This window comes from Rhineura floridana, chromosome 4 (assembly GCF_030035675.1).
Source record: "Rhineura floridana isolate rRhiFlo1 chromosome 4, rRhiFlo1.hap2, whole genome shotgun sequence".
NCBI lineage: Eukaryota > Metazoa > Chordata > Lepidosauria > Squamata > Rhineuridae > Rhineura > Rhineura floridana.
Window position 1 is genome coordinate 114830184 of NC_084483.1, and position 24945 is coordinate 114855128.

The 24945-nt window shown below is 41.5% G+C and overlaps 1 protein-coding gene across 1 annotated transcript in view; it reads left to right on the top strand.

Annotated features, from left to right (window-relative positions):
• The first annotated feature begins 7142 nt into the window (after nt 1-7142).
• The window catches only part of UST (uronyl 2-sulfotransferase), a 245445-nt gene continuing 227642 nt past the window's right edge, over nt 7143-24945 (top strand). The window contains exon 1 of the mRNA XM_061624081.1: nt 7143-7872. Coding sequence (XP_061480065.1) covers nt 7611-7872 — 262 coding nt within the window. The 5' untranslated portion in view covers nt 7143-7610. The remainder of the gene's footprint in view (nt 7873-24945) is intronic.

Here is a 24945-nt window from a genome sequence, read left to right on the forward strand (position 1 = left end):
TAGCATCTCTTCCTTCTTTCCCTTCTTTTTCTAATGTGCCTCCCTACTTTTCACTCAGGAAGGCCTACACTCTCTTTCCAGATGAGAGACAACAGGCCACTCAACAGTCCTACAGCATTTTAGATGTAATAGGGATGATATGAGGATTACTACAGCATCTCCTATAATTGATGTGAGCACTGACAGTATCCTTTGGGGACAGAAAATTGGTGGTGTATGAAGTTCCCTTTGCAGGAAGGGTGGTGGGCCTAGTCTCTAGAGCTCCTGGACTTTCTGTAAAACCTGGACTGAAACTGCTCCAGATTCTGGTGAACCTAGAACACATAAAACATGGAGTGGATTCCCTAACATTACAGGTGGATGATTAGAAGAACTGTAGGCAAATCCTGACTCTCTCTTTTGAATTAATGATACAACATGAATGTGCTTTGTTAGTATCTTAGTCCTTGGATTCCCCCCATACCACCTTTGTAATGTATGTCAAATGCATCTGTCAGGAGAAATATGCAGTGTGAATCATGAAATAAGCTATGTCGCTAATCCTTAAGAGCGTGTGAAATAAAAATTTCTTAAAAGTTTTGATCATTTTGATACAATAGGACACAGGCAGAGCAATCCTGATATGAGACTGGGGAGGAGGGGGGCAGATCCACCCATCTTTAATTAGTCAGGGCACAAGTTGAGGGAGTAGTGCTTTCTATTATTTTGCTATGCCAGCTCTAACCTGGCATAGCCTAGAGACCTGAGAAATTGACCCCTTGGAGGATCAGCATGGCTTTGGATCCTGAAGAACCACCAGCTGTCTGCCCCCTAGTGCACAGCAATGTTCCTCTCTACAGGCAGAGACCAGCAGAGAGGCATCTACAAACCATCTTAACTTCCTCTGCTATCAGTGTTGGAGCTGGAGGGCAAGGACTGCATTCAGCCTAAGGCACACTTATCTGGGAATAAGTAACACTGGGACTTGTTTCTGAGAAGACACTTAGCAGTTTAAATTTATTTCAATGGGAGAAGCCAACTCTCTTGAAATAAATAGAATTTGGTTTGAGGTGCTTAACTCTGTCTGAATCGTATTCATTCTCTCTCCACCCCCTACCATGCTCCTGACACCATTATCAAGGAAGTATCAACAACAATGCTAGAAAAGAAGGATCTGAAAGAAAACTAGTAGCCCCAGATCAACTAACTATTAATTTGGAACAATTTAAAAACAAAACAGAGTTTTAGATGCTATTATGGTGGCATAGGATTTGAGAGGAATAGAATACAAAATGACAATTTGTCAATCAAATTTCTTTGGCTAGAGATATTCTGGCAAATGTTCCAGAATAAAATTTGCATTTGTGAATAAACAACCTGAGCCAAATTCTAAGGCCTGTGGAAGCTTCATCTATATAATAAAGATTTCATCCCACCCCTCCTTTAATAGAAAATGTGGCACAGAAAATGAATACAAAAGAGTACTTTTATGATAGCCAAAATAATTGATTGAAATAAAGTAATACATGCTAGTTTCATTCTAATTTCCTCCTTCCACAGAAAAACCAATGACCCAGAAACGTGTAATAAATTAGCCAATTATCCCCAGATGTCATGCTCTGCAAATGATATAATCATGGATTTTACAAATCAGTTCTGTCCAAAAAAGTAGTACGTTTTCCTGATTAAAATGTCAGAATAAAGTACAGCTTCTCATTTCAATTTCCACAACTAAAATCAGCCTCTATAATGGTGGAATGTAATAATTAAATGACTAGAAAGCTGCACATGGCAGTACACAAAAATTCCAAGTTGTTTTTTCAAAGGTTTTAGGTGAAAATTCAAAGTCCTAGTAAAGCTCTGCAGTAAAATCAGCTGCAAAACTTCTAAAAAGCATACCCAGCAATTCAAGTGGTAGAAACTGTCACATACTGCAAAGTCCTGCATGTCTACTCAGAAGTAAGTCCTGCTGAAGGAGGGACTCCCAGATAATCGTGTGTAGGTTGCAATTCTAAACCCACTTACCTGGACTTATTTCTGAGTAGTTGTGCATAAGACTGCGCTATCAAAAGCATAAATATCATACAGAACCTGAGAGGACAAAGTGAGGTCTCTGTCAGGTAAAGGGCCCATATTTGTAAAGGAGTTGAGAATTCTTTTAGAGATCTAAAGTCACCTCCAAGAATAACAGTTCCCAAAACAGTTGGCATGGAAGTCGGGAAACTCAAGAAAGATAAACAGGTTTTTGAAAGGAACTGACACCTCAGTCTGTGATCTGCCACAGTCTACTCTACCTGTAGCTTCTAGGTCAACCTGAAGTGCAAACCCACATAGAGCACATTGCAGTAATCCAATCTGGAGGTTATTAGTGCATGGACAACAGTGGTCAGGGTATCCAGTACAAAAATGGCTGTAGTGTCTTACCAACCGAAACTGGTAAAAGACACTCCTAGGCACTGAAGTTACGTGGGACTCTAGTGATAGCTTCAACCCCATCTAAAGCAGGCAACTGACCAATTATCTAGACTTGGGAACCACTCACACATAGTGCTTCCATTTTGTCAGAATTCAGTCAGTTTGTTGGCCCTCATCCAGCCCATCACCAAGTTCAGGCACCAGACCAGGGTTTGCGCAGCCTATTTTGATTCAGATGTTACATAGAAATAGAGCATGAGCGTACTAATGACAGCTCGCCCCAAATCTCCCAATGACCACTCCCAACAGCTTCATGTAGATATTAAATAGCACTAGCGATCAGATGGTACCCTGCAGCACCCCACAGCACAACTGAGCCCAAAAGATAATAATCAAATGCTATTTTCTGAAACTGATCCCAGAGATAGGTTCAGAACCACTGTGAAATTGTTAGAGTGCCCATCTCACAGAGCCAGTTTGGGAGGGTAACATGGTCAATGGTACCAAAAGCCTCTGAAAGATCAAGAAATAATAATTTGGTTGCATTCCCTCTGTCCTTCTCCCTAACCCTGTAAATAATTTATGCTGTAAAACATTTTCCTGGATTTTTTTCACCATACTTTCTTCTGGAGAGCAAATACATAAATTGTTGTTTCAAGCAGTCAATAAAACAAAATAATATAACATATCAAACTTACTTGATACAATAGAATCTCTGAGCTGTTCCCAGTATAACCTGAAACATATCACAGGAAAAAACAACTGATGCTGACATATTGTTAGGCTTTCTCACGAGTTAATGTCATTTAAATTCCAGTCCAATTTTCCATATAACTCTAAGTAAAAGCTAAACATTGTGTCTTGTTTTGTGGTGACAGGTCTAAATTAGTGTACAGATATGCTTCTAAGAGGGCAAGTATCTCTTTTGTCAGAGTACAAACAAGAGTAATGGAAGGGACATACAGGGAAGGAGAATGTTTTTAAAAAGATGTTATTGAAATCTGTTGTCATTAAAGAATTAGTGATGCAATTAGGTGCCATTGATTTCAATGGGCCTTGAATTCAACTAATATTTCCTAGATTCCACCTTAATACAATTGACCAGTTGTACTACATCTTGCTATTCTGGCATGGGAAAAGTGCGATACATTGGGTAACTGACAGAAATATCATGGCGCTAGAACTCCGTTTGCCTATACAGGCCACATTAAAAAATATATAGTTTCCGTGCTTACAAAAATGCTGTGTCCAAAATCTTGATTCTTAAGGGACATGTGTATGTTTAACTGACAGATGACTAAGTGCAGATCCTGGACAGCTACAGATCTTGGATGGTTGGGTAATATTGTATGCATTTATTTATTTAAAGTATGTTTGCCTTGTTCTTCATCGGAAATGACAGCCCCTGCCCTTAGCTTTACAGTTTAAAACAGGAATGCAGTCCCTTGTGAGGAACTTTCTTAGGGCCATATGACAGTGGTGGGATGTGCCAGAGACAAAAGCGGACAGAGCAACTAATGCAAATTTTACCTTTGTACATGCCAGTTTCTCCACACACTCATATTTATTTAACAAAATTTATATACCACTTGATTGTAAAAAAAACCTCTCTAAGCATTTACAAAAAAAGTTAAAATTATCAAGAAAAGTTAAAAACAAGAAATTAAAACATTTTAAAACAATTAAAACAGCAACAGATGTCCTTCTCTGTCCTCCATCCAGACAAGCAAGAGGCTTATTTATTTGATTTCTTACACACCCTTCATCCTAAGGTCCCTGGGTGGGTTATAAATTCAATATGGATTTTTTTTTTTTACAACAAATCACATTCATAGCAATAGGGTGGGTTCTGAAAATGTGTATCTCAGGTGTCAAAGACCTGGGTATCAGAAATCATGGACATTGCAGCCAGGCAAAAACAGGATCAGTAAGCAGTGAGGCCTGGAAAAAGATTCAAGGGCCAGACAGAGAGGCCTAGAGAGCTGCATTTGGTATCTGGGTCTAAGGTACCTTACCCATTATTTAAAAGACATGACACAAAAGAAAAAAACAGATGGGGAGAAAACAGGAAAAAACCAAGGCACCAGTTCATAAAGTTTTGTAATGACCTGCTGGATGGAAACAGTGCAGGTAGCCTGAAGGAATGGCTGCTGCCAGGTGATAGTTGACAGAGCGGATGAACCAACAGCAGCTGGCCGCTCAGCAGAGCCAATTAAAAAATCATCCTCTAATGTTCCTCTGCAGCAGCCTGATTAACCTTCCATTGATTCAGATATAATCCACAAATCAGTCATGGGATGAAAGCAAGGTTTACAATAAATAGCTTTAGAGCCATCACAATAATTTATATTAGTATAGTATTTACATTGTAACCTTGCTTCACAAGTCACGTTTCAACTTATTTCACACCCTTTGAATTTGTGTGTGTGGATCAAGCTAGGGATTCATATTTGATACACAAACTTTTGCGCTGAACATGCATGCTAATTTTCATTCTGTCTCTGTCTTTAGAAAATATATTGCATTGTTTTGTGTTGTATATCTGTGTTGTCTCCCTTCAAAAAGGATGTGTCAAAAGCTGAAGATCGCAAAGTGTTGTCCTAAACATGCATATTAGCTTTCATTCCAGTATCTTATTTTCCAAGAGTGTTGGGGGTTTTTTGGGGGGGGGGATTGCATTTTCTTCCCCACTTTAAAATGTGTGTTGGTGTTATGCTAATACTGGAAATTCAGAACATTGTCCTGAACATCCACACCATCATCTTTCCAATGTCTGTCTTCAAGAGAGATATTACATTGCATTGTATTATTTTCTCATCCTCCATCTTTGAAAACAGGTGCTAGAGGCAAGCTAATATTTGAACATGAAACTTAGAATGTTGCCCTGCACATATGTTCCAAATTTCATTCTCATTTTTTCTGTGTTACCAGACTAATTTTATTACAAAGAAATAGAATGATGAGCAAGCTAGCTAAACTTTGCCCAGCCAGTCAATGCAATGAGACATGGTGATGTAGATGTAGATGTACTGCCCTCAAGTCGATTCCGACTTATGGCGACCCTATGAATAGGGTTTTCATGAAGCCAAGAGGCAGTGACTGGCCCAAGGTCACCCAGTCAGCTTCACGGCTATGTGGGGAGTAGAAAAGTTATAACCCATTCAAAACCTATCAGCTAAAGACTTGTATCAGTATGGTAGAACTTTTGAGATATCTGCCAGGAATAAGAAACAACAGATTGTGCTGGCCCTCCTTGATCAAAAAAGATTATGTGGACTTTTAGAAGTTCTACAGTTTTAAATGTTCAAGTCAAGCACCTGGTAACGATTAAGGCAAATAGTAATTTTTGCTGCAAGTATATGACTCTGGACAAACCTCACTCAAAAATAAAATAGTGCAGGAGGAGAACTTGGATGTTGACTCAGAAAACAATTAAAAGAGTATTCTAGGTAAACAAAATGTGAGTGTTCTACCGCTTCAAAGTGTTTATCAGATATTTTAATATAAACATGCTTTATTCTTTATGCCAGTTGCATTTCATCTTTTTGTTTAAATTTGTCCTTGTTTTGCTTTAGCATTTCTGCATAATTTCAACATTGCTTCCAGGGTCTAATGGGCAATTTCCTATAAATTTTCTTCCAGATGTATATCAGCTTCTACTGGAAAAGAGGATTTCAGTGTGTGCTTTGTTATCTCAGGAATAAGAGTTGACAACAAAAATAATAAATACACCTTTCCCTTCTTTTATTAGTATTAAATGTATGAAAAATAGCTCCAAATATAAGAACAGGGTAGTTAAAAATATAGGCTACTATCCATTGTTAGAGTAGACCCATTAAATAAGCAACCGTAAGTAACTTTAAGTTCATTAAGTTCATTGGGCCTACTCTGAATATGACTTGGTTGGCTATCACCCACAGTAATCAAATATCAACTGTCCAGAAAAAGCTGCCATGGCCATCTCCTGTTCCTTCAGCAGTGGCTAGATTTGCAGAAATCATAACTGAAGCTTTTCTCAGCATGGAAATAAACATTGGATTGAATCCCGTGATCGATCTGAGTATAGAAAGCATTTTTACTCACAGAAAGTCCTCATTACCTCTGCAATCCTCATTACCCTCTACACTACAGCTCTCCTTGTGATGTCCCGTTGTCCCTGAAGGTTTCCCAATACTCAATACAGCTTTGAGGGGCTGTAACAGGTATGAGAAATGGTGAAAATCAGATACCTTGCCTTGTGTAAGCGGAAGTGCTCTACGCTAGTGCAAAACCACCATTCGATACAAACCATTATTTCTTGGTTTCCCCCTATTCATAACATATGCAACATTAATACATTTTATTTTATTTGTGTGTTTTTTTCAGTTCCCCATTTACACTCCATCCATTCCATCTAGATTTGCCGAACTGCATGGATTAATAACGTTTGGGCTCCAACCACTTTCAAAACCTATTTCGTAGTTCGGGACTTTGCTGGCAATGCAAAACAAGGCCACTGTGGAGAAGAACGTGACAAAGGAAACCAAGGAACCGAAAGCCTTAAGCCGGACCACTCACTGGGGAAGAGAGTCGAAGACGCCTCAGGAGGTAAGGGGTGGCGTTGTTTTGGAAGGAGAAGTTCGATTTGGGCCGGTGGTCTTTCCTCTGTGTGTTGGGGCTGGTTTGGGACCCCCACGGTTTCGCTGGGTCTTCCAAAGTCGCCGCGCTGAAGCGACAGGAGACAGGCAGCCTGTAGGGGTCGCTGGTGTGCTGAGTAAAGGCAGCCTTTCGGGAACTAGAAAGGCAGAGGACGAGAGAGGTGGGCGGAGTAGAAGACAAAAAAGGTGGCGGCGGAGCTGAGATCGAGAGACGCAAACAACTTTTTGCAGTGAGTTGCAGGCACCGGCCTGTGGTGCGTGAACTGTAACCTGACACTGGAGCGCGGCGCTGTAAGGAGAAAGAGAGCGAAAACGCGGAGGAGGAGGAGAGGAAACGCCACCAAGGAGCCAACGAGGGGGGTAGCGATTGCCTCCTCCTTCTCCAGCCGCTCCTAGAAGCGTCCAAGACACGGGGGAAGCCGGCAATGGGCAGAAGAGAAGCCTCCTGAGCCTCCTGCGAACTTTCCCCCACCACCTCGCCGGGCTGTCGGAGCGGAGCAGGCGGATGGAGGATGCGCTCTTCTCGGCGGGCTGTCTGAGCAGGAGGCGGCGGCGAAAGAAGCGACGGGGTCGACGACGATGAAGAAACTGCCGCCGCAGCTGCTTCTGCACTACAGCGCGGGTTGCTCGGAGCCCCGTCCTCATGTGGCCCCGTCCGCCGTTGGGGCTCCCGGGCAGGGAGTGGGCTGGAGGAGGAGGCCCCTCTCGTTGCTTCCTTTTCTTTCCCTCCGCGACTACGGCTTTTGCATGGCCGCCTTGCTGCTCTTCTGCCTGTGTTCCCTCTTCTACCAGCTCAACGGGGGCCCCCCTCACTTTCTGTTGGACCTGAGGCACTATCTAGGTAAGGCGACGGCGAGAGAGAAAGGAAGCGATGCTGCCGATGTTGTTGCTGCCCGTGGAAGGACAGAGTCGAGATAGGGAAGGTTTAGTTAGGCTGCAAGAGCGAGACTGGTAGCACCTTGTGAAGTGAATCGTCTTCATCAGATTTTGAGGAGAGGGCTCCCTCCTTCCCCGTCCTCCCCTCAAAAGGAAGGGAAAGTCACTTTCTAGGCGCCTTTAAAGTGCTATTAAGGGGGAAGACTCGCTTGCACTTTTATTAACTTCCATTTGGGGGTTCTTAGTTGAGTGGTGGAAGGACTGCCTGTGTGTGTTGGAGAGGGGAGGGTGTCCTTAAGGTCACCCTTGGCCTGACCACAAAGTAAATGACTGTGGTTCGCAGACAGTCCCAGTGGTAAAATAAAGGTGACCAATAGACTGACAGTTGGAGACTGCTGGCAATTCAAATGACAGTAAAGCTGAATAGGTTGGTTGTAATGAGTCTTAGAAGAACATAATGAAAGGCGATGGGCACAACATATTACGCTAGGGGTGAACTGACTACAACAGACCAGTTATGTTGCAGAATTTGTTACATCTCTTCTCCAATGCAATCTCACATATACTTGCTGAAAGATACTTCACATGTGGCAATTTAATCTTGGATTTCATTTCTTCGGTACTTTATTTATTTCATTTACTACATTTGTATTCCACTTTTCCTTCAAGGAGCTCAAGGTGGCATACATAGTTCTCTCTCCTCTCCAGTTTATCTTCACAGCAACCCTGTGAGGTAGGTTAGACTGAGACAAAAGGTTATCCAGCAAGCTTCATAGCCAAGTGGGAATTTGAACCCTGAATCACCCAGATCCTAGTCCAACACTCTTAACCACTACATGGCACTGGTGCTTTTTCATTGTGTTGCTGATATATGTGTTGAGGATCCTTTGCCTCAAGCTAAACACATGTGAGAGTTTCTGTGGTTCTTCCTCTCTGAAATTTATTTCCAGAAATTGCTGCATTTTAAATGGTCCTTCAAAACCTTACTTACCTGGCTCTCAACAATTCACTTCCTTTCTTTGCCATGCTTTCTCCTACATTTTTTTCTGAAGCTTGATTGTAAACCTTGTGCCTCCCACCCAGTGTTGTAATGGGCAGAGCCATCCTAACCTCCAGTCTGCTGCATTGGAGGATGTTCGGATGTGGTGGCAGTTTCACTCCATGATTCTCTGCTGGTGGGGGCTTCTGCTGCTGCAGAGGTGCTACTGTTCCCACCGAAAGAGTGGGTGGAAGCTGCTGGCAGTGGTATCCTCACCCATGGTAGCCAGTGTAAACCCTTGGAACAGGTTGTTTTCAGGAAAGGGAGGGGGCAGAGCTAGAGTGGCCAAGGTTTTGCTGGATTGTAAGCCGATCCAACTACTTGCAATGGAGGTGTGATCCAGGCTTCTCTGCTGTGCCAGCCTGGAGTTCGCACAGCAAAGACTGGCAGTTTTACTGCCACACTACCTTCTCCCCTGGCCTGCCCAAGTAGCAGGGCTATAGATGTGGTGCCGGCTCTGCTGCTCTGTTTAACCCCCACTGCTTCTGGTTGGGAGTTAAGATTGCTCTGAGAGTTAGCCTAGACCCCATTGTGTCTTTATATACAACCCGCCCCATTTTATCTCCACTATCTTCATTTGGAATTCCAATAGCCTCTATTTCACTTGTAGCTCTATTTTCTGATAGTTTTGTATGTGACCTATCCATCAGCTTTGTCTGCCTGTGTCTTTATTTTACAGCAAGAGCTTTAGCCATGGCCTAGGCGATTAAGCACTTTTGAATCTATTCATCTTAATACGTCTCAGGCACTGCTAAGTTTATCTATCTAACTTTTATGTTGTAGTACTAATTTCCAAATCATTTTATTCTGAATAGGATTTTTTTGGATTTGGTGGATGCTGTGTCAGGCCCAGTTCTCACATTCCTGTGTGTATAACTTTTTTTTCCAGTTCATAAGTGACAAAAGAGATAAAACGAGACATTTTTCAAGAAGGTCTCTCTTCCCCCTCACCTCCTCCTTGAGCAATGCAAATTTATTTTAATTTATTAAAAGTATTTATGAGTTGCCTTTCTGCCCCCAAAGTGATATACAATAATAAAAATAGCCTTATAGGTAAACACCAATTAAAGCTTTCTTTTACTTTTTTGTGCCAATCTGCCTTAAGCCACCACACCACAGTGTGACTTTTGGTACTTTTCAAATCACTGTATTCACTGAAGACTTCCTTGAAGGAATGTGAATCTTTCTCAAGTATGTGGCTGGGAAAACCATAGGGGGATGGAAAGGCTGAACTTCTAGTGTCCTGAAGCAGAAATAATTGATACCCAAGCAAAACAGTGTAATCCAAACTTCAGGCTTGAAGTACAAGCAAAAGAGGCAAGGTGGGAGTAAAGAAAAGGGATTATGAAATACTTGGAAGCAAAATGTGTTTGGGGTTATTTTCTGGTTTTGTGCAATGAGACAGCAACATACTGTGCAAATTGGTAATAAGGAGGAACAGGAAAATGAAACAGATCAGATAACATCAGGAAATGAGAAATGGCACAAGAATAAGATGTACTATATAGTAAAATATAGAATGTAATGTCACTTAGACATCTTCGTTTCAAAACAATTTTGTGACACAGGTGAAAATTATACTTCTATCACTCAGTGACTTAAGCTGTAGAAATGTGGAATGGTATCTATGAAAGGCAGCCCACATTATGCAAAGTATCTGTCTGATGGCTGCTAGCATAAAACTCTAGTACCTCTTCTTCATAGAGAGAAGTGATATATGTGATTACTCCCCCCACCCTCTGTTCTTAGTTATGATGCAAACAGTTAGAGCTTATGACTTGTATCCTAAAGCTCCAAGAATTTTCATTTGAATTGAACCTAGCTTAATTAGGGGTCCACAAATATAGTTACCAGAAGTGATCAGAAATTTAATTCCAATGACCATTGAGGAAATCTTCCAGTATACTCTTTCACAAGGTAACAAAAAAAAACAGTACAGCAGTCTATGTCTTGTGTTGCCAGGGGCCAGGCTGCATCAGTGCTGTAGGTTGGAAGGGAGAGGTTGGTACACGTACACTTTGCTCCTTCTTAACGGCAAAATCTTAACTTCTTAACTGGGCAGTGAGTATAAAACATTGCCTCTGTGGAAGGAGAGCCTCTCTGGCAACCAAGCCCAAATAAAAATATGTGGACCTTTGGCTTGAATACTATGAAATCTTTGTCATTAAAATACTCATACCTGAATCTAAGAGGGGCTGCTTGTTACCATCTTCCTACAAGCAAGGGACTTCTGTTGAGAAAAGTATGGAATTTCCCTCATGATGTTATAACTGGGAGAGTATTCCTTGGCCCCCTGGCACTAGAGCTATGGTGTTTGGCAGGGTAGTATCCTTTCTCCAGTGCTATTTAATATCTGTATGAAGCTGTTGAGATAGGTCATTGGGAGCTTTGGAGTAAGGTGTCATCACATTTAGCTCTATTTTCCTTGGATACTGGTCCATCAGCTGGGTATCTACTGCCATCTGTTGTCCAAGAACAGGAAATGCACTACAGTGTCAGATTTAGAGGAAGTAATCTTGAGAGCCCAGTTAATTTCCAGTCCTTCGACTGAGGCCAATCTCCCAGACTTAGCTTCGTTTTTGTCTGTGAGTTTTTTCCTTTCCAGCAGCCACTTCTCCAACCTTTTCCTTTAGTAAGTACTTTAGCTCTTCCTCGCCTTTTTTAAAAAAAAACTTGTTTAAACCCCCATTTCTTGTTTCCCCACGCTCCCTTCCCTTTGTTCTGTGATCCTCTTAGCTTTTGTCTTCTTTCCCTCCCACCCCCCTGCTGGCTAACTCCTCTCCTGCTCAGCTCTGGTTCCAATGGAACCTTTGTTTTCCCTTTCTCCAGACTATGTTCCTTCACAGCCGATCTCATTTGTCACACCCACCCACTTCTCATTCCTCCTTGCTGTTTCTCTGATGTTCTCGGGATACCCCCCTTTGCCGGCCTAGCTTTATTCGCCTCCACCCAGCTGGCCAGGGAATCAGTGAGCAGCCCAGTGCTTGCTGAGATGGAGCTGTGCTTCTTCCTATCCCTGGAGCAGTGCCCACCATTTTGAATGCCGCTTCCCCTCACCTTTTCATCTTTCACTTTGTAGAGCTTGGTGGCAGCTCTGTTCTGCTTTCTAACCTCTTCCCTGTTTAAATGAGAGTCGGGGATGTGGGAGACAAGACCCACCAGCACCGGGATTCTAAATTTTGGTCAGAATTACTGCAGTTCTGTGTAGTTGGTTCACCACCACCACCACCAAGCCTACCACGCTTGGTGAAGTAGGATGTGATGGTGGTTCAGTAAGGCCCAAGTATGGCAACAATAATGCAGGATGCCCCCAACCAGCCCTGTTTGAGCCCATCTTCCAAAGGGATACAAGATTAAGCCCACTAAGACCTCCTCAGCTGCCAGGCAACCTGAAGAGGGCCCTAAGGCCAAGAAGCACAAGAATGTACAGGGGACCTCAAAGGTGCATGGACCATCAATAGCCAAGGCTATAGTCGGTCAGGCCTCATGCAGGGCAAGGTACCTGGACCAGGAGGAAGCTATGCAGGGGCACTACAAGCTTCCACCCTCACATATGACTGTGGAAAAGCACCCAACAGAAGATGGAGGGATAAGAGGCAGACTGACCTTTGTATTCCTAGTGGATCACATGAGAATTTTAGCAGGCCCAGTTGTCTCAGGCTTCCATTCAGTCTCATCCAAGCGAAAATCAGCCCTTTATTCTGTCAGTGGGTATCTTATTCCAAATTAAGGAGGCACTGTTAGGGTCTTTATCAAGCAAACTGTGCCCTTCTCCTATCTCTTAACTGCCCAGTTAGGACCTGGGGTTTCCAGAGGCCATAAGAAATCATATGAAATCTTCCACCTGGAGTGAGAGGTTTACTTCTCTGAGGAGCAAGGCTTATCCCCCAATCCCTATGACTTGGTCCAGGGTAGGAATAACGACTGAGCCCAAGCCAAACAATCTATGAGGATCTCTGATGTACTAGATCAGTTTGTTGATCCAGAATGTGTAGATGGAGAGTGGAGTATGGACCTTGAAGTTGTGGAGCCCAAGCCCTCATCACATAGACTCTTCCAAACCCACACAGTTTACGTCCGTCCTCCGTTGGGCTCTAGATGTCCTGGGCCTTGTACAACCTCATTCAGCATGGTTCTGTCCCTAATGTGGTTTCTGCACTATAGGAGCCTGACTTCTCTACTACAACTGTTCCAGTACCAGTAGCTTTTTAAAAGATCATGTGACCTGAATGAGGCTCTCCCTTCTGCCATTGCTGGATGACTTACCAAGCAAACAAGTATTATTATTTTGAACCAGACTTCATGGATCTGCTGCACATCCCAAGGGTGGATGCCCCAGTTTCAAATCTAGTGCCAAAATCTCTCTTGCCCAAGGAAAGGGATATACTGTTTAAGGACACTACTGAGCGCAGATTGGACTTGGCTTCATGGGATCTGCATAGAACAAGTACGAATTCTGTTAGGGCCTCTTGTACAGCTTTAGTTTTTGTCAGGGCTTCAATGGTCTGGTTTGACAACCTGCTGGATAACCCCTGCCAGGACCCAGAGCATATCAGAAAGTCTCTTTTGAAGTTCCATAGAGCAGCCAACTTCATTATAGGCACTAACCCAGATTCCACTCAGTTTGTGGCTAGAGCACAATAGGAGTGGTGGCTAGATGGACTCTATGGTTATGCCACTGGGACATGAACAATATTGCAAAGTATTGTCACCAAACCATACATTGAGTCCAAGCTGTTGGGCAAGGAATAGCTCAAGGATGTCTTTATGGAGCCCCAAGAGAAGAGAAAGCTCTACCTGGCCATGACAAAGAGGGAGAGAAAATGCCTGGCATGCAGATATTTTCCTTTCCAGCCATACTAGCCTTTTAAAGCTAGCAGACCCTCAGGAAAGGATTGCAACTATTGTCACCTGCACGCCAAGCCTGGAAAAGACCCGGATATCAGGGAAGACCACAGCATAAGTCAGGAGGCAGAGCCAGTAACCCCGCAATCACTGGAAAGTGGGGTAACCATCAGCAACAGCATTAATGCCACCTGCGTAGGGGCAGACTCCTCCAGTTCTCTGCTGTCTGGAGGGTCATCAAGATGTGCGCCTGGGTACTGGCCTCAATAGAGCAAGGCTACGCTATAGAATGCAGGGATGAGACTGTGCTGGGACCATCAAGGAGCAAGCATTTCCGAGACTTCCGGGAAGGGTGACTTCGCTTGTGCCTGCTTTTGGGACGGGCTCCCGCCTCAAAAGAAGCTTATTCAGATATAAATCAGTCAGAACATTTTTTTTTTTGACTGATGAAATTTCTCCCGGGCAGGGAGAAACGTAGAGATCAACCTCAAAGCCTGTTTTTGTTGGGAGGACTGGATTTCATTAATTTATGAGATAAGGTCCAGCCAACAATGCCGGACGGACTTCCTAACAAGCTCTATCTGCTTAAGCGATACGTTTATCTTTTCTTGAAAGAGAGAACGGACTAACAGGCAAGCACCCTTCTTTCTATTATTTTTTTTACTTGGTTTAAATTGTTGCAGCAAAAGGAGATTTGTCAGATTGATCGGCTTTGGACAACTTCTGGGTGAGATATAGCTCTTCTCTGTTATTCACGAAATTAACAGCTTATCTCTGTTTCTGTCGCAAAAAGCTGTCCTGGAAGTGCATTCTAAAGATAATAAACAGAAGAGGGATTTCTATTCCTGATTTCTATTCCGAGGAATATTATATTGTCTGGGACTATTCTCTTTTTGGTCTATTTTATTTTGACGAATCTGCTTCTTCACGACGCCACTAACTGTTTTGATGCTGGGAACTAAATTTATTTTGCATTCTTGAACATAGAGAGATAAGGCAGGTTGCTCTGTTTATACTGTGATGTCATCAAGCCTGGAATATTAACCCAATTGTTGCTGAAATAAGAAGTGGTTCTTCTTTATTTTTGTTTTGCTCTGTTTTCGTGGTTTTAAAAATGGCAATCAAGAAAGTGGCTGAGAATCTGGAAGTAATTATGTTTCAGAAAATAATGGATGAGATTGAGATAACGAAACAAACCCTGCGACAGGGTAGTAAGGAGCTGAAAATTGAACTGAGCAAAATGACGCAGGAGTTTAAAGAAATAGGGGACCCTGTGAGAGAGGAGAATGAGATCAGAGATGAGAAAAGAAAAAATAAAGGGAAGATACAAACCCTGGAGATTGGAACAAATGTGGAATTGGAAAAAGATCTGGAGTTTATGGATTTTAGAAATAAAATCTACTGTTTGGAATTTAACGTTATCTCTGAAGAAATTAATGAAGATATTAGAGATAAAGTTATCAATGGCTTGGATAATCTTCTGGACTGGAATGATGTGATGGAGCTTGATATAGAGAAAATCTATGGAATTAACTGCAGCCATGTGACAATGGAAAAACTCTTAAGAGATGAGCCAGTGCATTTTCTAAAAAAGAAGAACATAGATATGAATTTACAACAATGTTTCAGCAACTTATTTAGAATGGATGGCAAGAAAATATTTGGGATAGAGGAAATTCCCATCAGACTCTTATTATATGACTATGGCTACAACAGCAAGATTATTATGGAATACTGATAATGGAAGATTGGACACTGAAATTACTGGACTTAACAGGACTATTGAAGATGGAAGATGGAACTAATAGGGATAATGGAATAATGGCTATTGAAATTATTGGACCTAACATTTTCTGATGAGATGGATTAATCGAAATGTTTATTTGGACTATGATTATGACAATAAGATTATTATAATTATTAACGAGATGGATTAATTGACATGTTTATTTGGAGAAAAATTGATAGATATATTTCTTAAAGAATTGAAACCTCTCTTTGACTTTTTGTGGAAAGAATAAAGTAATGTTTATGAGATTTGATGATTAATTAAGATAACTACTGGAGGAAAGTGATTTTATAATATGATTTAAGAGACAGGATTGTTATATATTGTAGACCTATAACTGATTTGATATGTGACAAATGTGAAGTCAACATTTTATTTTTTTTTGTTTAATCATTTTTGTTTTGTTTTGTTTTTTGTCTTTGAATGTTTTATGATTTTGTTTTCTATGTTTTATGAAAATTTGAATAAAAATTATTGTAAAAAAAAAAGGAGCAAGCATTTCCACCTGCCTTGCCCCACCCCTCTGCCTGGGCCTTATCAGGAGGAGCTGCAGGCTGAGTCGTGCTGCTTCAGGGATGAGACTGCGCTGGGACCATCAAGGGGCAAGCATTTCCACCTGCCTTGCCCCCCACCCCTGCTCTTAGTGACATTTGTTTGGGGACTGTCCTTTACCAGGAAGATGAATGTTTTTGGTTTGCTGTTCCTGTTTTTTTAGCTTTTCCGTTATTGTTAGTTTTTATTGTTAGTCTCTTAATGTTTTGATCTTTGCATGTTCTGCTTTGTACGTCGCTTAGAGTGGCTGACAATTCAGCCAGATAAGCGACTAATAAGTCAAATAAATAAATCAGTATCCCAACAGCAAGATTTCAACCATCATTGGTATCGTATTCCGATCAGCGGAAAAGCAAACCATTATGATAGAGGCCATACAGCATCTGCTGGATATCCATGCCATCTAGGAGGTTCCTTTCACAGAGTTCTACTCAGGAGTTTACTCTGTTTTATCTGCTGTGCCCAAATGAGATTATTTTTGAAGGCCAATTCTGGCCCTAAAGTTTGTCAATCAATTTGTAGTCTATCACCAGTTTTAGATGAAGTCCCTGAACTCCATCAAGGAAGCAGTCCAACAGGAGGACTTCCTGGCTTCAGTCAATCTAAGAAAAGCACATCTGCAAAATTTCTTTGATCATCCATCGCTGGCAAACATCACAGCTTGCTCAGCTTCGACCATGGCAGCGTTGGCAGCCAATGCCCCTCTGTTTGACATTTGCAGGGCGGCCACCTGGTCCTCTCCCTCTCCCTTTGTTAAACATTACAAAAAAGGCTTATGTGCTTCTGCTGAGGCCTCTTGTGGGAGGTGGGTGCTACAGCAGGTGCTTCCTCAGACTTAAACAGCCTGTAGAGATCTCACTGACCGGGACAGCTTTTGCACATCTCAGTTGATGGTACATTTTCCCTGGATGCTGGTCTATTGGTCTCACCTGAAGGGTGATTTTCATGGATGGTGGCCCCTCACAGCTCTCTCTATTATTGTTGAGTCGAGTTGCAAGTCTATTTTTCACTGTACATGAAGTACACTGTTTTATTTAGTACTGTATATTTAGTGGCTAGGACTTTATTGCATTGCAAAGTAGTCCATGGTTGATATAGTCATTTGCTTATAATGTTGCTTGCTGATTGTTCCGTCTTTTTTGCTTTTCTCCTGTTCATATATGTGTATGTCTCTTCATGATGTCTCTTCCTGGTCTCATGGAATGAACTGGGGCTCTCATACCATCAACCCCAGACTACTTCCTCAAAATTTGTCACTGCAGTGCATGTCCTGTCCTTGGATAACAGATGGCAATAGATACCCAGTTGATGGACCAGCATCCATGAAAATTCCTCTTCAGGTGAGACCAATGGTCTATTTCTCCATAACATCTGAAGCAACATCTGCAGTGGCTGTGAAAGTTCTGGACCAGTGGCTGTGAAAGTTCTGGACCAGTGTCTGAATGCACTGGTGGTTTGGATGAGGGATAATAAACTGTGTTTGATTCTTGGGAAGATGAAAATGGAAATGGACTGCCTTCAAGTCAATTCCGACTTATGGCAACTCTATGAATAGGGTTTCATGGTAAGTGGTATTCAGTGGGGGTTTACCATGGCCTTTCTCTGAGGCTGAGAGGCAGCGACTGGTCCAAGGTCACCTAGTGAGCTTCATGGCTGTGAACCCTGGTCTCCCAGGTTGTAGTCCAACACTCTAACCACTCTCTGGGAAGATACACATGCTCAAATAAATCATACATAGAAAGGAAGTGTACTCTGCCCCCAGTCATTAACAGGATTTCATACATTTGTCTGAAGGTAAGACTTTGTGCTTCACTTATTTGTTACTTAATAGAGAGATTAAATTGTCAGATAAAACTTCTTCCACTGTGTTCGCAAAGGCAGGATTTTGCACATGGGTGCTCTGAAAACTGTCATGGCTGATTGTCTGTTTGATGCACAGTATATGAACTCTGTCTTCTGTTCATTGTTACCATCTTGATTCTTATGGGGCTTTTTCTTCATCATCGTGGAACCCTATTGTGTGGAAACTGATGGTAGAAATTTGTTACATGTCTTAGAAATTCTTTCCTTCATCAGTAGTTAAGTGAAATTTCATTCTTTTTGTAGATGCTTTTTTCCCTGCGCTGTGTGTGTGGAATTTGCTAGGGAAGGTATTTTGAGAGGGGCAAGGAGACACTGAGCAGCAGCAGTAGGCTTGAAAACTCCAGCCTTAAATGGGAGTAGTCTCTTTGTAATCAGTTGCTCTTATCAATGAGTCATGGGGAAATAAGTGACATGGTTTTACGTCCCTTCAGGAAGATAACCAGGGTGAGAAAGGTGGCTGCAGAATTTCACTGTCTTGATCATGTTGTCTTCTCCTGCTTTTCCTGACATGTGGAAAGGCTTCTAGAGGTACACCTCTTCTCAGATTGACTCATTTTCCTGTGTGTCTGTGGTAATGGTGGGGTTACCTTTCAAAGCATTATTTATGGGTAGTGGTGGTTATTTATATATAAAGGTGCCTAAAGCCACTACTGCTGTACAAAAAAACTGAATTGAAACAGACCTGCCTATAGGCTTACTGTTTGATCAGCCTACTCCTAAATGGTATGTTCTGCTTAGTCCATAGATATTAGCATGCCCAAAGATTCTGTGAGGGAATAGTTTATTTATTTATTTATTATACTTGTGCTCACTTAATCTGCACGAGGCAGTTACATATTGGAAACATCTGATCAGAAGCAGATTGTGGCAGTGCAAAAGGGGCCAGATGTCTCTGGATTGAGAACCTGGGTTCTAAGTATACATTGTGTGCTACTTTGTGTAACACATTTTTTTTTAAAAAGCAAAGCTGTTTCGGAAGGGGAGGAATTTTAAACGGAAGAAGCATTGGGGAAGGGAGGGAATGTGCCTGCCTTCTGTTTCACTGCTCCAAATCCCCCCTCCCAAGTGTGCATAGCCGCTGAAGGGGTTGATCTGGACCAGAAAAATATTGTGTGGCAAAAAGGTTCACTGACCTTTTTCCTCTGTCACCTCTCTGATCTAAATACTGTCCCCCCCAAAGTGGCTTTTCTTTCTTTTTGTAAACGTGTCATTGTACTGTTGGCATATAATGTGTAGTAAGCTTCATGACTGTCAAGTATGGTATAGTACTAGGGTTGCCAGGCTCACGGCCCGAGAATGATTCTGTATCTTTAAGAGAAGAGAAAATTCAGCCAAGTGCAGCTTTTCTTGCAACACCGTAATGGGAAAAACCACAAGGAGAAATTCTCCCTTCTCCCAGCCCAACTTTTAAAGATACAGAAGACCTCTTGGTTGCCAGGCCCAGCCTCCATGAGGTCTTCTGTATCTTTAAAAGTTGTGCACGGGGAAGGGAGAATTTCACCTTGTGGTTTTTCCCATTACAGTGTTGCAAGAAAAGCTGCACTTGGCTGAATTTTCTCTTCTCTTAAAGATACAGAATCATTCTTGGGCCCTGAGCCTGGCAACCCTAGATAGTACATCTAACCTGTGTCTTGTGTACACAGAAAATTCTTCCACTGCTTTATGGCTTTTTCATGCTCCCTCCCAGTGACATTAGCGTTCTAATTTGTGATGTTATCTTGGTCATATTATGCTCCACTATGTCTCTTTAAACAAGAAGAGACCTAATGATTGTATAATCAGCGGCGCACCTCAGACACCTTTATGTTTATATGGCATGAGTTCTCAGCCACCTTGGACAGTGCATTCATGTGTTAGTTGTTTTCTTCTGCTGCACTTTTTTATCTGTCTCCTGTATCCAGGGCTGTGGAGTCAGTATGCCAAACCTTTGACTGTCCGACTCTGACTCCTTCATAAATGGCAAATGTATATTAACTAGTAATAACAAATTTACTGTAGTAAAATAGTAGCACAAGGCATTTCATCACCACCACGTGAATCACCAGGCTAGATTGATAGAACATAAAATATATTTATTTGATTAAAATTTCTGAACAAGAAAACTTGCCTAAATTCCTATGAAAGTTTTTATTTTGAAGTCGGAGTCGGTATATTTCTACCGACTCCGACTCCACCCAAAATTGCTTCCGTCTCCACGACTCCGACTCCACAGCCCTGCCCGTATCCCATTTCTCCCCTCTCAACTCAGCCTTTGTTTTCTTATCATTTCCCTTCCTGGCCTATTGTTTCTCCTCCTCCCCCCTTTCCTCTATTGCATGGGCTAGAGTGCAGAAGGGTTGCTTGGGTGGGTTGTCAAGTTATCACAACTGTTGACATTTTGATTTAAAAACCTATAAAATGTAAGAAAAGAGACAGGAGTATCTATGGAAAACTTACATTTAAGAGGACTTGGGAAGTGCCAAATGTTACTAGGCAACATTCTTAAATAAATAATACGTAGAACATAAGAAGAGCCCTATTGGACAGACCAAAACGCCCACCGAGTCCAGCATTCTGTTCTCACACTGGCTGACCAGATGCCTATGGAAATCCTGCAAGCAGGCCATAATTGTACTCTTCCCCGCTTATGATTCCCATCAAATGCCTGTGAAAATGGAGGTAGAACATGGCCATCATGGATAGTAGCCGCTGATATCCTTATCCTCCATGGATTTGTCTAATCCTCTTTTAACGTCATTTGTGGCTATCACTGCATCTTTTGGGAATAAATTACATAGATTGACTATGTGCTCTGTGAAGAAGTGCTTTCTTTTATCTGCCCTGGATCTTCCTGTATGTCTTATTACTCCTCCCTGATATTCATTGTCTTGCTAAACTAAAAAGCTCCAGTTGTAACCTTTTTCATATGGGAGTTGCTCTAGTCCCTTGATCATTTTGGCAGTGGTGGCTGGTGCCCATTGCCACTGGTAGGATGGAAGGCAGGGAGTCCAACAATAGGTGAAGCTAGAGCCAATGACAAGAGCCTTCTAATTCTAATTCTGTCCCCATTCTCCTTCATGATGAGTTCTACAAGGGCAACATCGAGACTAAGGAGGAAGCTGACAGTACCACCCCTTGGACTGGTTGTAAGAAGGGAGGCAGGTAGAGGCTGGCTGAGAGCTGACTGATGAACCAGCCTCTACTGTATTTTGGTTGCCCTTTTTGGAACTTTTTCCAGCTCTATAATATCCTTTTTGAGATTAAGCGACCAGAGCTGTATACAGTATTCCAAGTATGACCACATCATGTGCCATTATACAAAATGGCATTATTATATTGATAGTTTTATTTTCACTCCTTTTCGTAATGATCACTAACATGGAATTTGCCTTTTTCACAGCTGCTTCATTGACCTATCCATCTGCGCTATGACCCAAAGTTCTTGTTTCTCATTAGTCTACATGTTAAATTAGGATTTTTTTGTCTTAATGTGCATCACTTTACACTTGCTTACACTGCATCACATTTGCCATTTTACCAGGGCTGTGGAGTCGGAGTTGGAAGCAATTTTGGGTGGAGTTGGAGTCGGTAGAAATGTTCCGACTCCGGCTTCAAAATAAAAACTTTCATAGGAATTTAGGAAAGTGTTCTTGTGCAGAAATTTTAATCAAATAAATATATTTTATGTTCTATCAATCTGGCCTGATGATTCACGTGGTGGTGATGAAATGCCTTGTGCTACTATTTTACTACAGGAAATTTGTTATTACTAGTTAATATACATTTGCCATTTATGAAGGAGTCGGAGTCGGACAGTAGAAAAATAGAGGAGTTGGAGTTGAAGGTTTGACGTACCGACTCCACAGCCCTGCATTTTACATTCCATTTACTCAGGTTAGAGAGATCATTGTGGAACTCCTTGTAGTCCCTTGAACCACCCTGAGCAATTTGGTGTCACTATCAAACTTGCTTCCTCCTAGTGCTTATTCCTATGTCTTTTTATATAGTGCTATTGACCTGGTTCAAACATACCGAAAACCATGGTTTCCAACTGCATGATTGAGCAGATATAAGCCTTCGGCTTGCACACTCTTTCTAAGATATGAAATCATGGTTTGATCTTTCCTTTTTTCCAAATCAAAGCTCAAACCACAGTTCCTGAGTTTGGTTGTTGCAGGGGACTTTTGGTTTAAAAGCAACAATAGATTTGATCATTTTATCTCCATTCTCATGTGAAATAGGGCGAGGGGAGAGAACATGTGAGCCTCTGTCTTATATAGGCTTGTTGACTTAGTGGGAAACTATGGCTTCCTATTATACCTAAACAAGCCTTAGTTTTCAAATCACATCACATTTATGTATTTATTCAAAATACCTTCAAGCCATTTTTCAGTAAAATGTCCAGGGCAGGTTAGAACAGAGTGATACCACCACAAACACATTGCTCACTGCCATGTTTTGCTGTGATGGTGTTAATTTTTACACATGTAATGGACTGGGGGGACAACAGATGAAGCCTAATTATTACAGCCTAATAATAGTGGCGTATGTTGGTTTCTAAGAACATAAGAAGAGCCTGCTGGATCAGGCCAGTGGCCCATCTAGTCCAGCATCCTGTTCTCACAGTGGCCAACCAGGTGCCTGGGGGAAGCCCGCAAGCAGGACCCGAGTGCAAGAACACTCTCCCCTCCTGAGGCTTCCAGCAACTGGTTTTCAGAAGCATGCTGCCTCTGACTAGGGTGGCAGAGCACAGCCATCACAGCTAGTAGCCATTGATAGCCCTGTCCTCCATGAATTTGTCTAATCTTCTTTTAAAGCCATCCAAGCTGGTGGCCATTACTGCATCTTGTGGGATGAATACACTGAAGTACACTGAATAAACTAAAAAACCTGGAATGACTATTTGGGAAAGGCATTGTTTTGTGCAAATGCAAACTTACCATTCAGTATTTTGTTTAGATATTTTAGAGACAATGGATGTGATAGATGGAGACCAGGGCTACATTCAGAAATGGGGCTTATTGCATTAGTTTAATGGATTAAAATGGTAGCGCTTCTGTCCCAGTTTCTAAAACTCCTTTCACACTCCTGTGTTGAGAAACCGTGACTTTTTTGGCCAATATACCAGCAATTCGTGCAACTGTCTTTCACGCTACTGCAATGAACAGCACCTTTTTTTCATCCCTCACCTGTTATACATACGCTGACTATAGTTTCCCCATAACGCACTGCTTGAGTTAGTGTCTGGACACAGGGGTGTATGTAGGAAAAGGAGGAAGGGAATGCTGCTACCTGTGCCTATGCCAGAATACTGATATAGCAAAAAAAATAAATAAATGGTGCATGCCTAAAGGGCAGGAACACATTGCATGCTGGGAAACCTGTCATGTGAGCAGCTGCAACTAGTGCAAATCTCCTGTGATCTTCTGGGTTCCCAGGCTTGCAAACCGATTATTTCTGGTATTTATCACAAAACTTTGCACTAAACTTCCACTATTTTCCACTAGACTTCTGGAACTAGCTTTTATGTTGTGTGGAAGGTCAAATATAATGTACAAATTGCCAGGTAAAAAATTGTCAGAATAAAGTGCAATGCGAAAGTAGCCCAGTTCATTCTGTAAATGTTTTGAAATTTTAATAGGGATCCTCTTAGTAGTTAGTCAGTCAAATCAGAGCTTGGAAAAGTTACTTTTTTGAACTACAACTCCTATCAGGCCAATCTAGTGGCCATGCTGGCTGGGGCTGATGGGAGTTGTAGTTTTAAAAAGTAACTTTTCCAAGCTCTGAGTCAAATGTTAGTTGTGGTCAACCAACTAATAAAACTAAATATGGAATATGAAATACAAAATAGTAACCTCAATAAAACCAATGATTAAAGATCACCACCTAAGAACTAACAATCATAGCAGGTCTAAGACATGAAAACATCCAGATGTTTTTGGCATCTTCTCCGTAATAAATGTATTGGCCCTCCCTTTAGTATTTTTTTAAATATAGTAGTTTAGTGATTTAAACAGCAAAAACACAACATGAGCACTAGAAAAGGTGTAGTAAGGTAAAAGGTAAAAAAAAATATTTTAAAAAATCCTTTAAAATGGTAGCTCTTGGGGATTCATAACCATGATTAACGTTTTGGCTACATATAGTTTATACTGTGAATTTGGGATAGATCTTGGCATGTTTATTATTATTATTAGTTTATTACCTGCCCTTCACCTAGAGGTCCTAGGGCAGGTTACAATGATTTTAAAACAAACAATTAAAACAGTTAAAAACAAGCTTTTTGCATACTCTCAAGATAATCCAGAAAATAAAATGAAGAGTTTTAGGACTTTTTGATTTAATTTTGAGTTTATAGCCTGACTGCAAATGAAGTATGTTTAGGTACGTTTTTAGGGGTTTCTGTCCTGGCACAGCCTCAAGTTGGCAGACCATGTGATTTGGAATGCTAGGCTTGCAGTATTAATGTCCTATTGAATTTACTTTATAGTAGAACAGCATGGCATGCCAAATATGTGTGGGTTTCCCATGTTATTTCTGGCTGTGATCAGAATGATTGGTTATTTGGAATAAATTTATCTCCTTCACTGGATTTTTTTTTTTACAAGGTGTAATACAGGGGTTACTGTTTTAACTGAAAATGAAAGATACAGTCTTTAAATATATTTCCCTTTTAATTTTTTAATGCTTGTAAACCCAACTTCTGGTTTTTTAATTAGTGTCTGTTTTTCCAGTTCTGCTTTCTTTTGTCAAATGTAACAAAGCTTTTAAAAATGTCACTTTTACTTCTGCAGAACTAATGCTGCCCTGCCACCTATTTGCCATTTTGCCAAGTGTTTGCCATACCTGCAACACAAAATCATCTCTAGAATGGCAGTGTCTCAGGTTGACTTAGCTTGTGCGACTTGCCTATATATCCTGTTCACTTTCAGTCTATGTGCTTACAGTGATTGTTTGGAGTGCGGAATGTG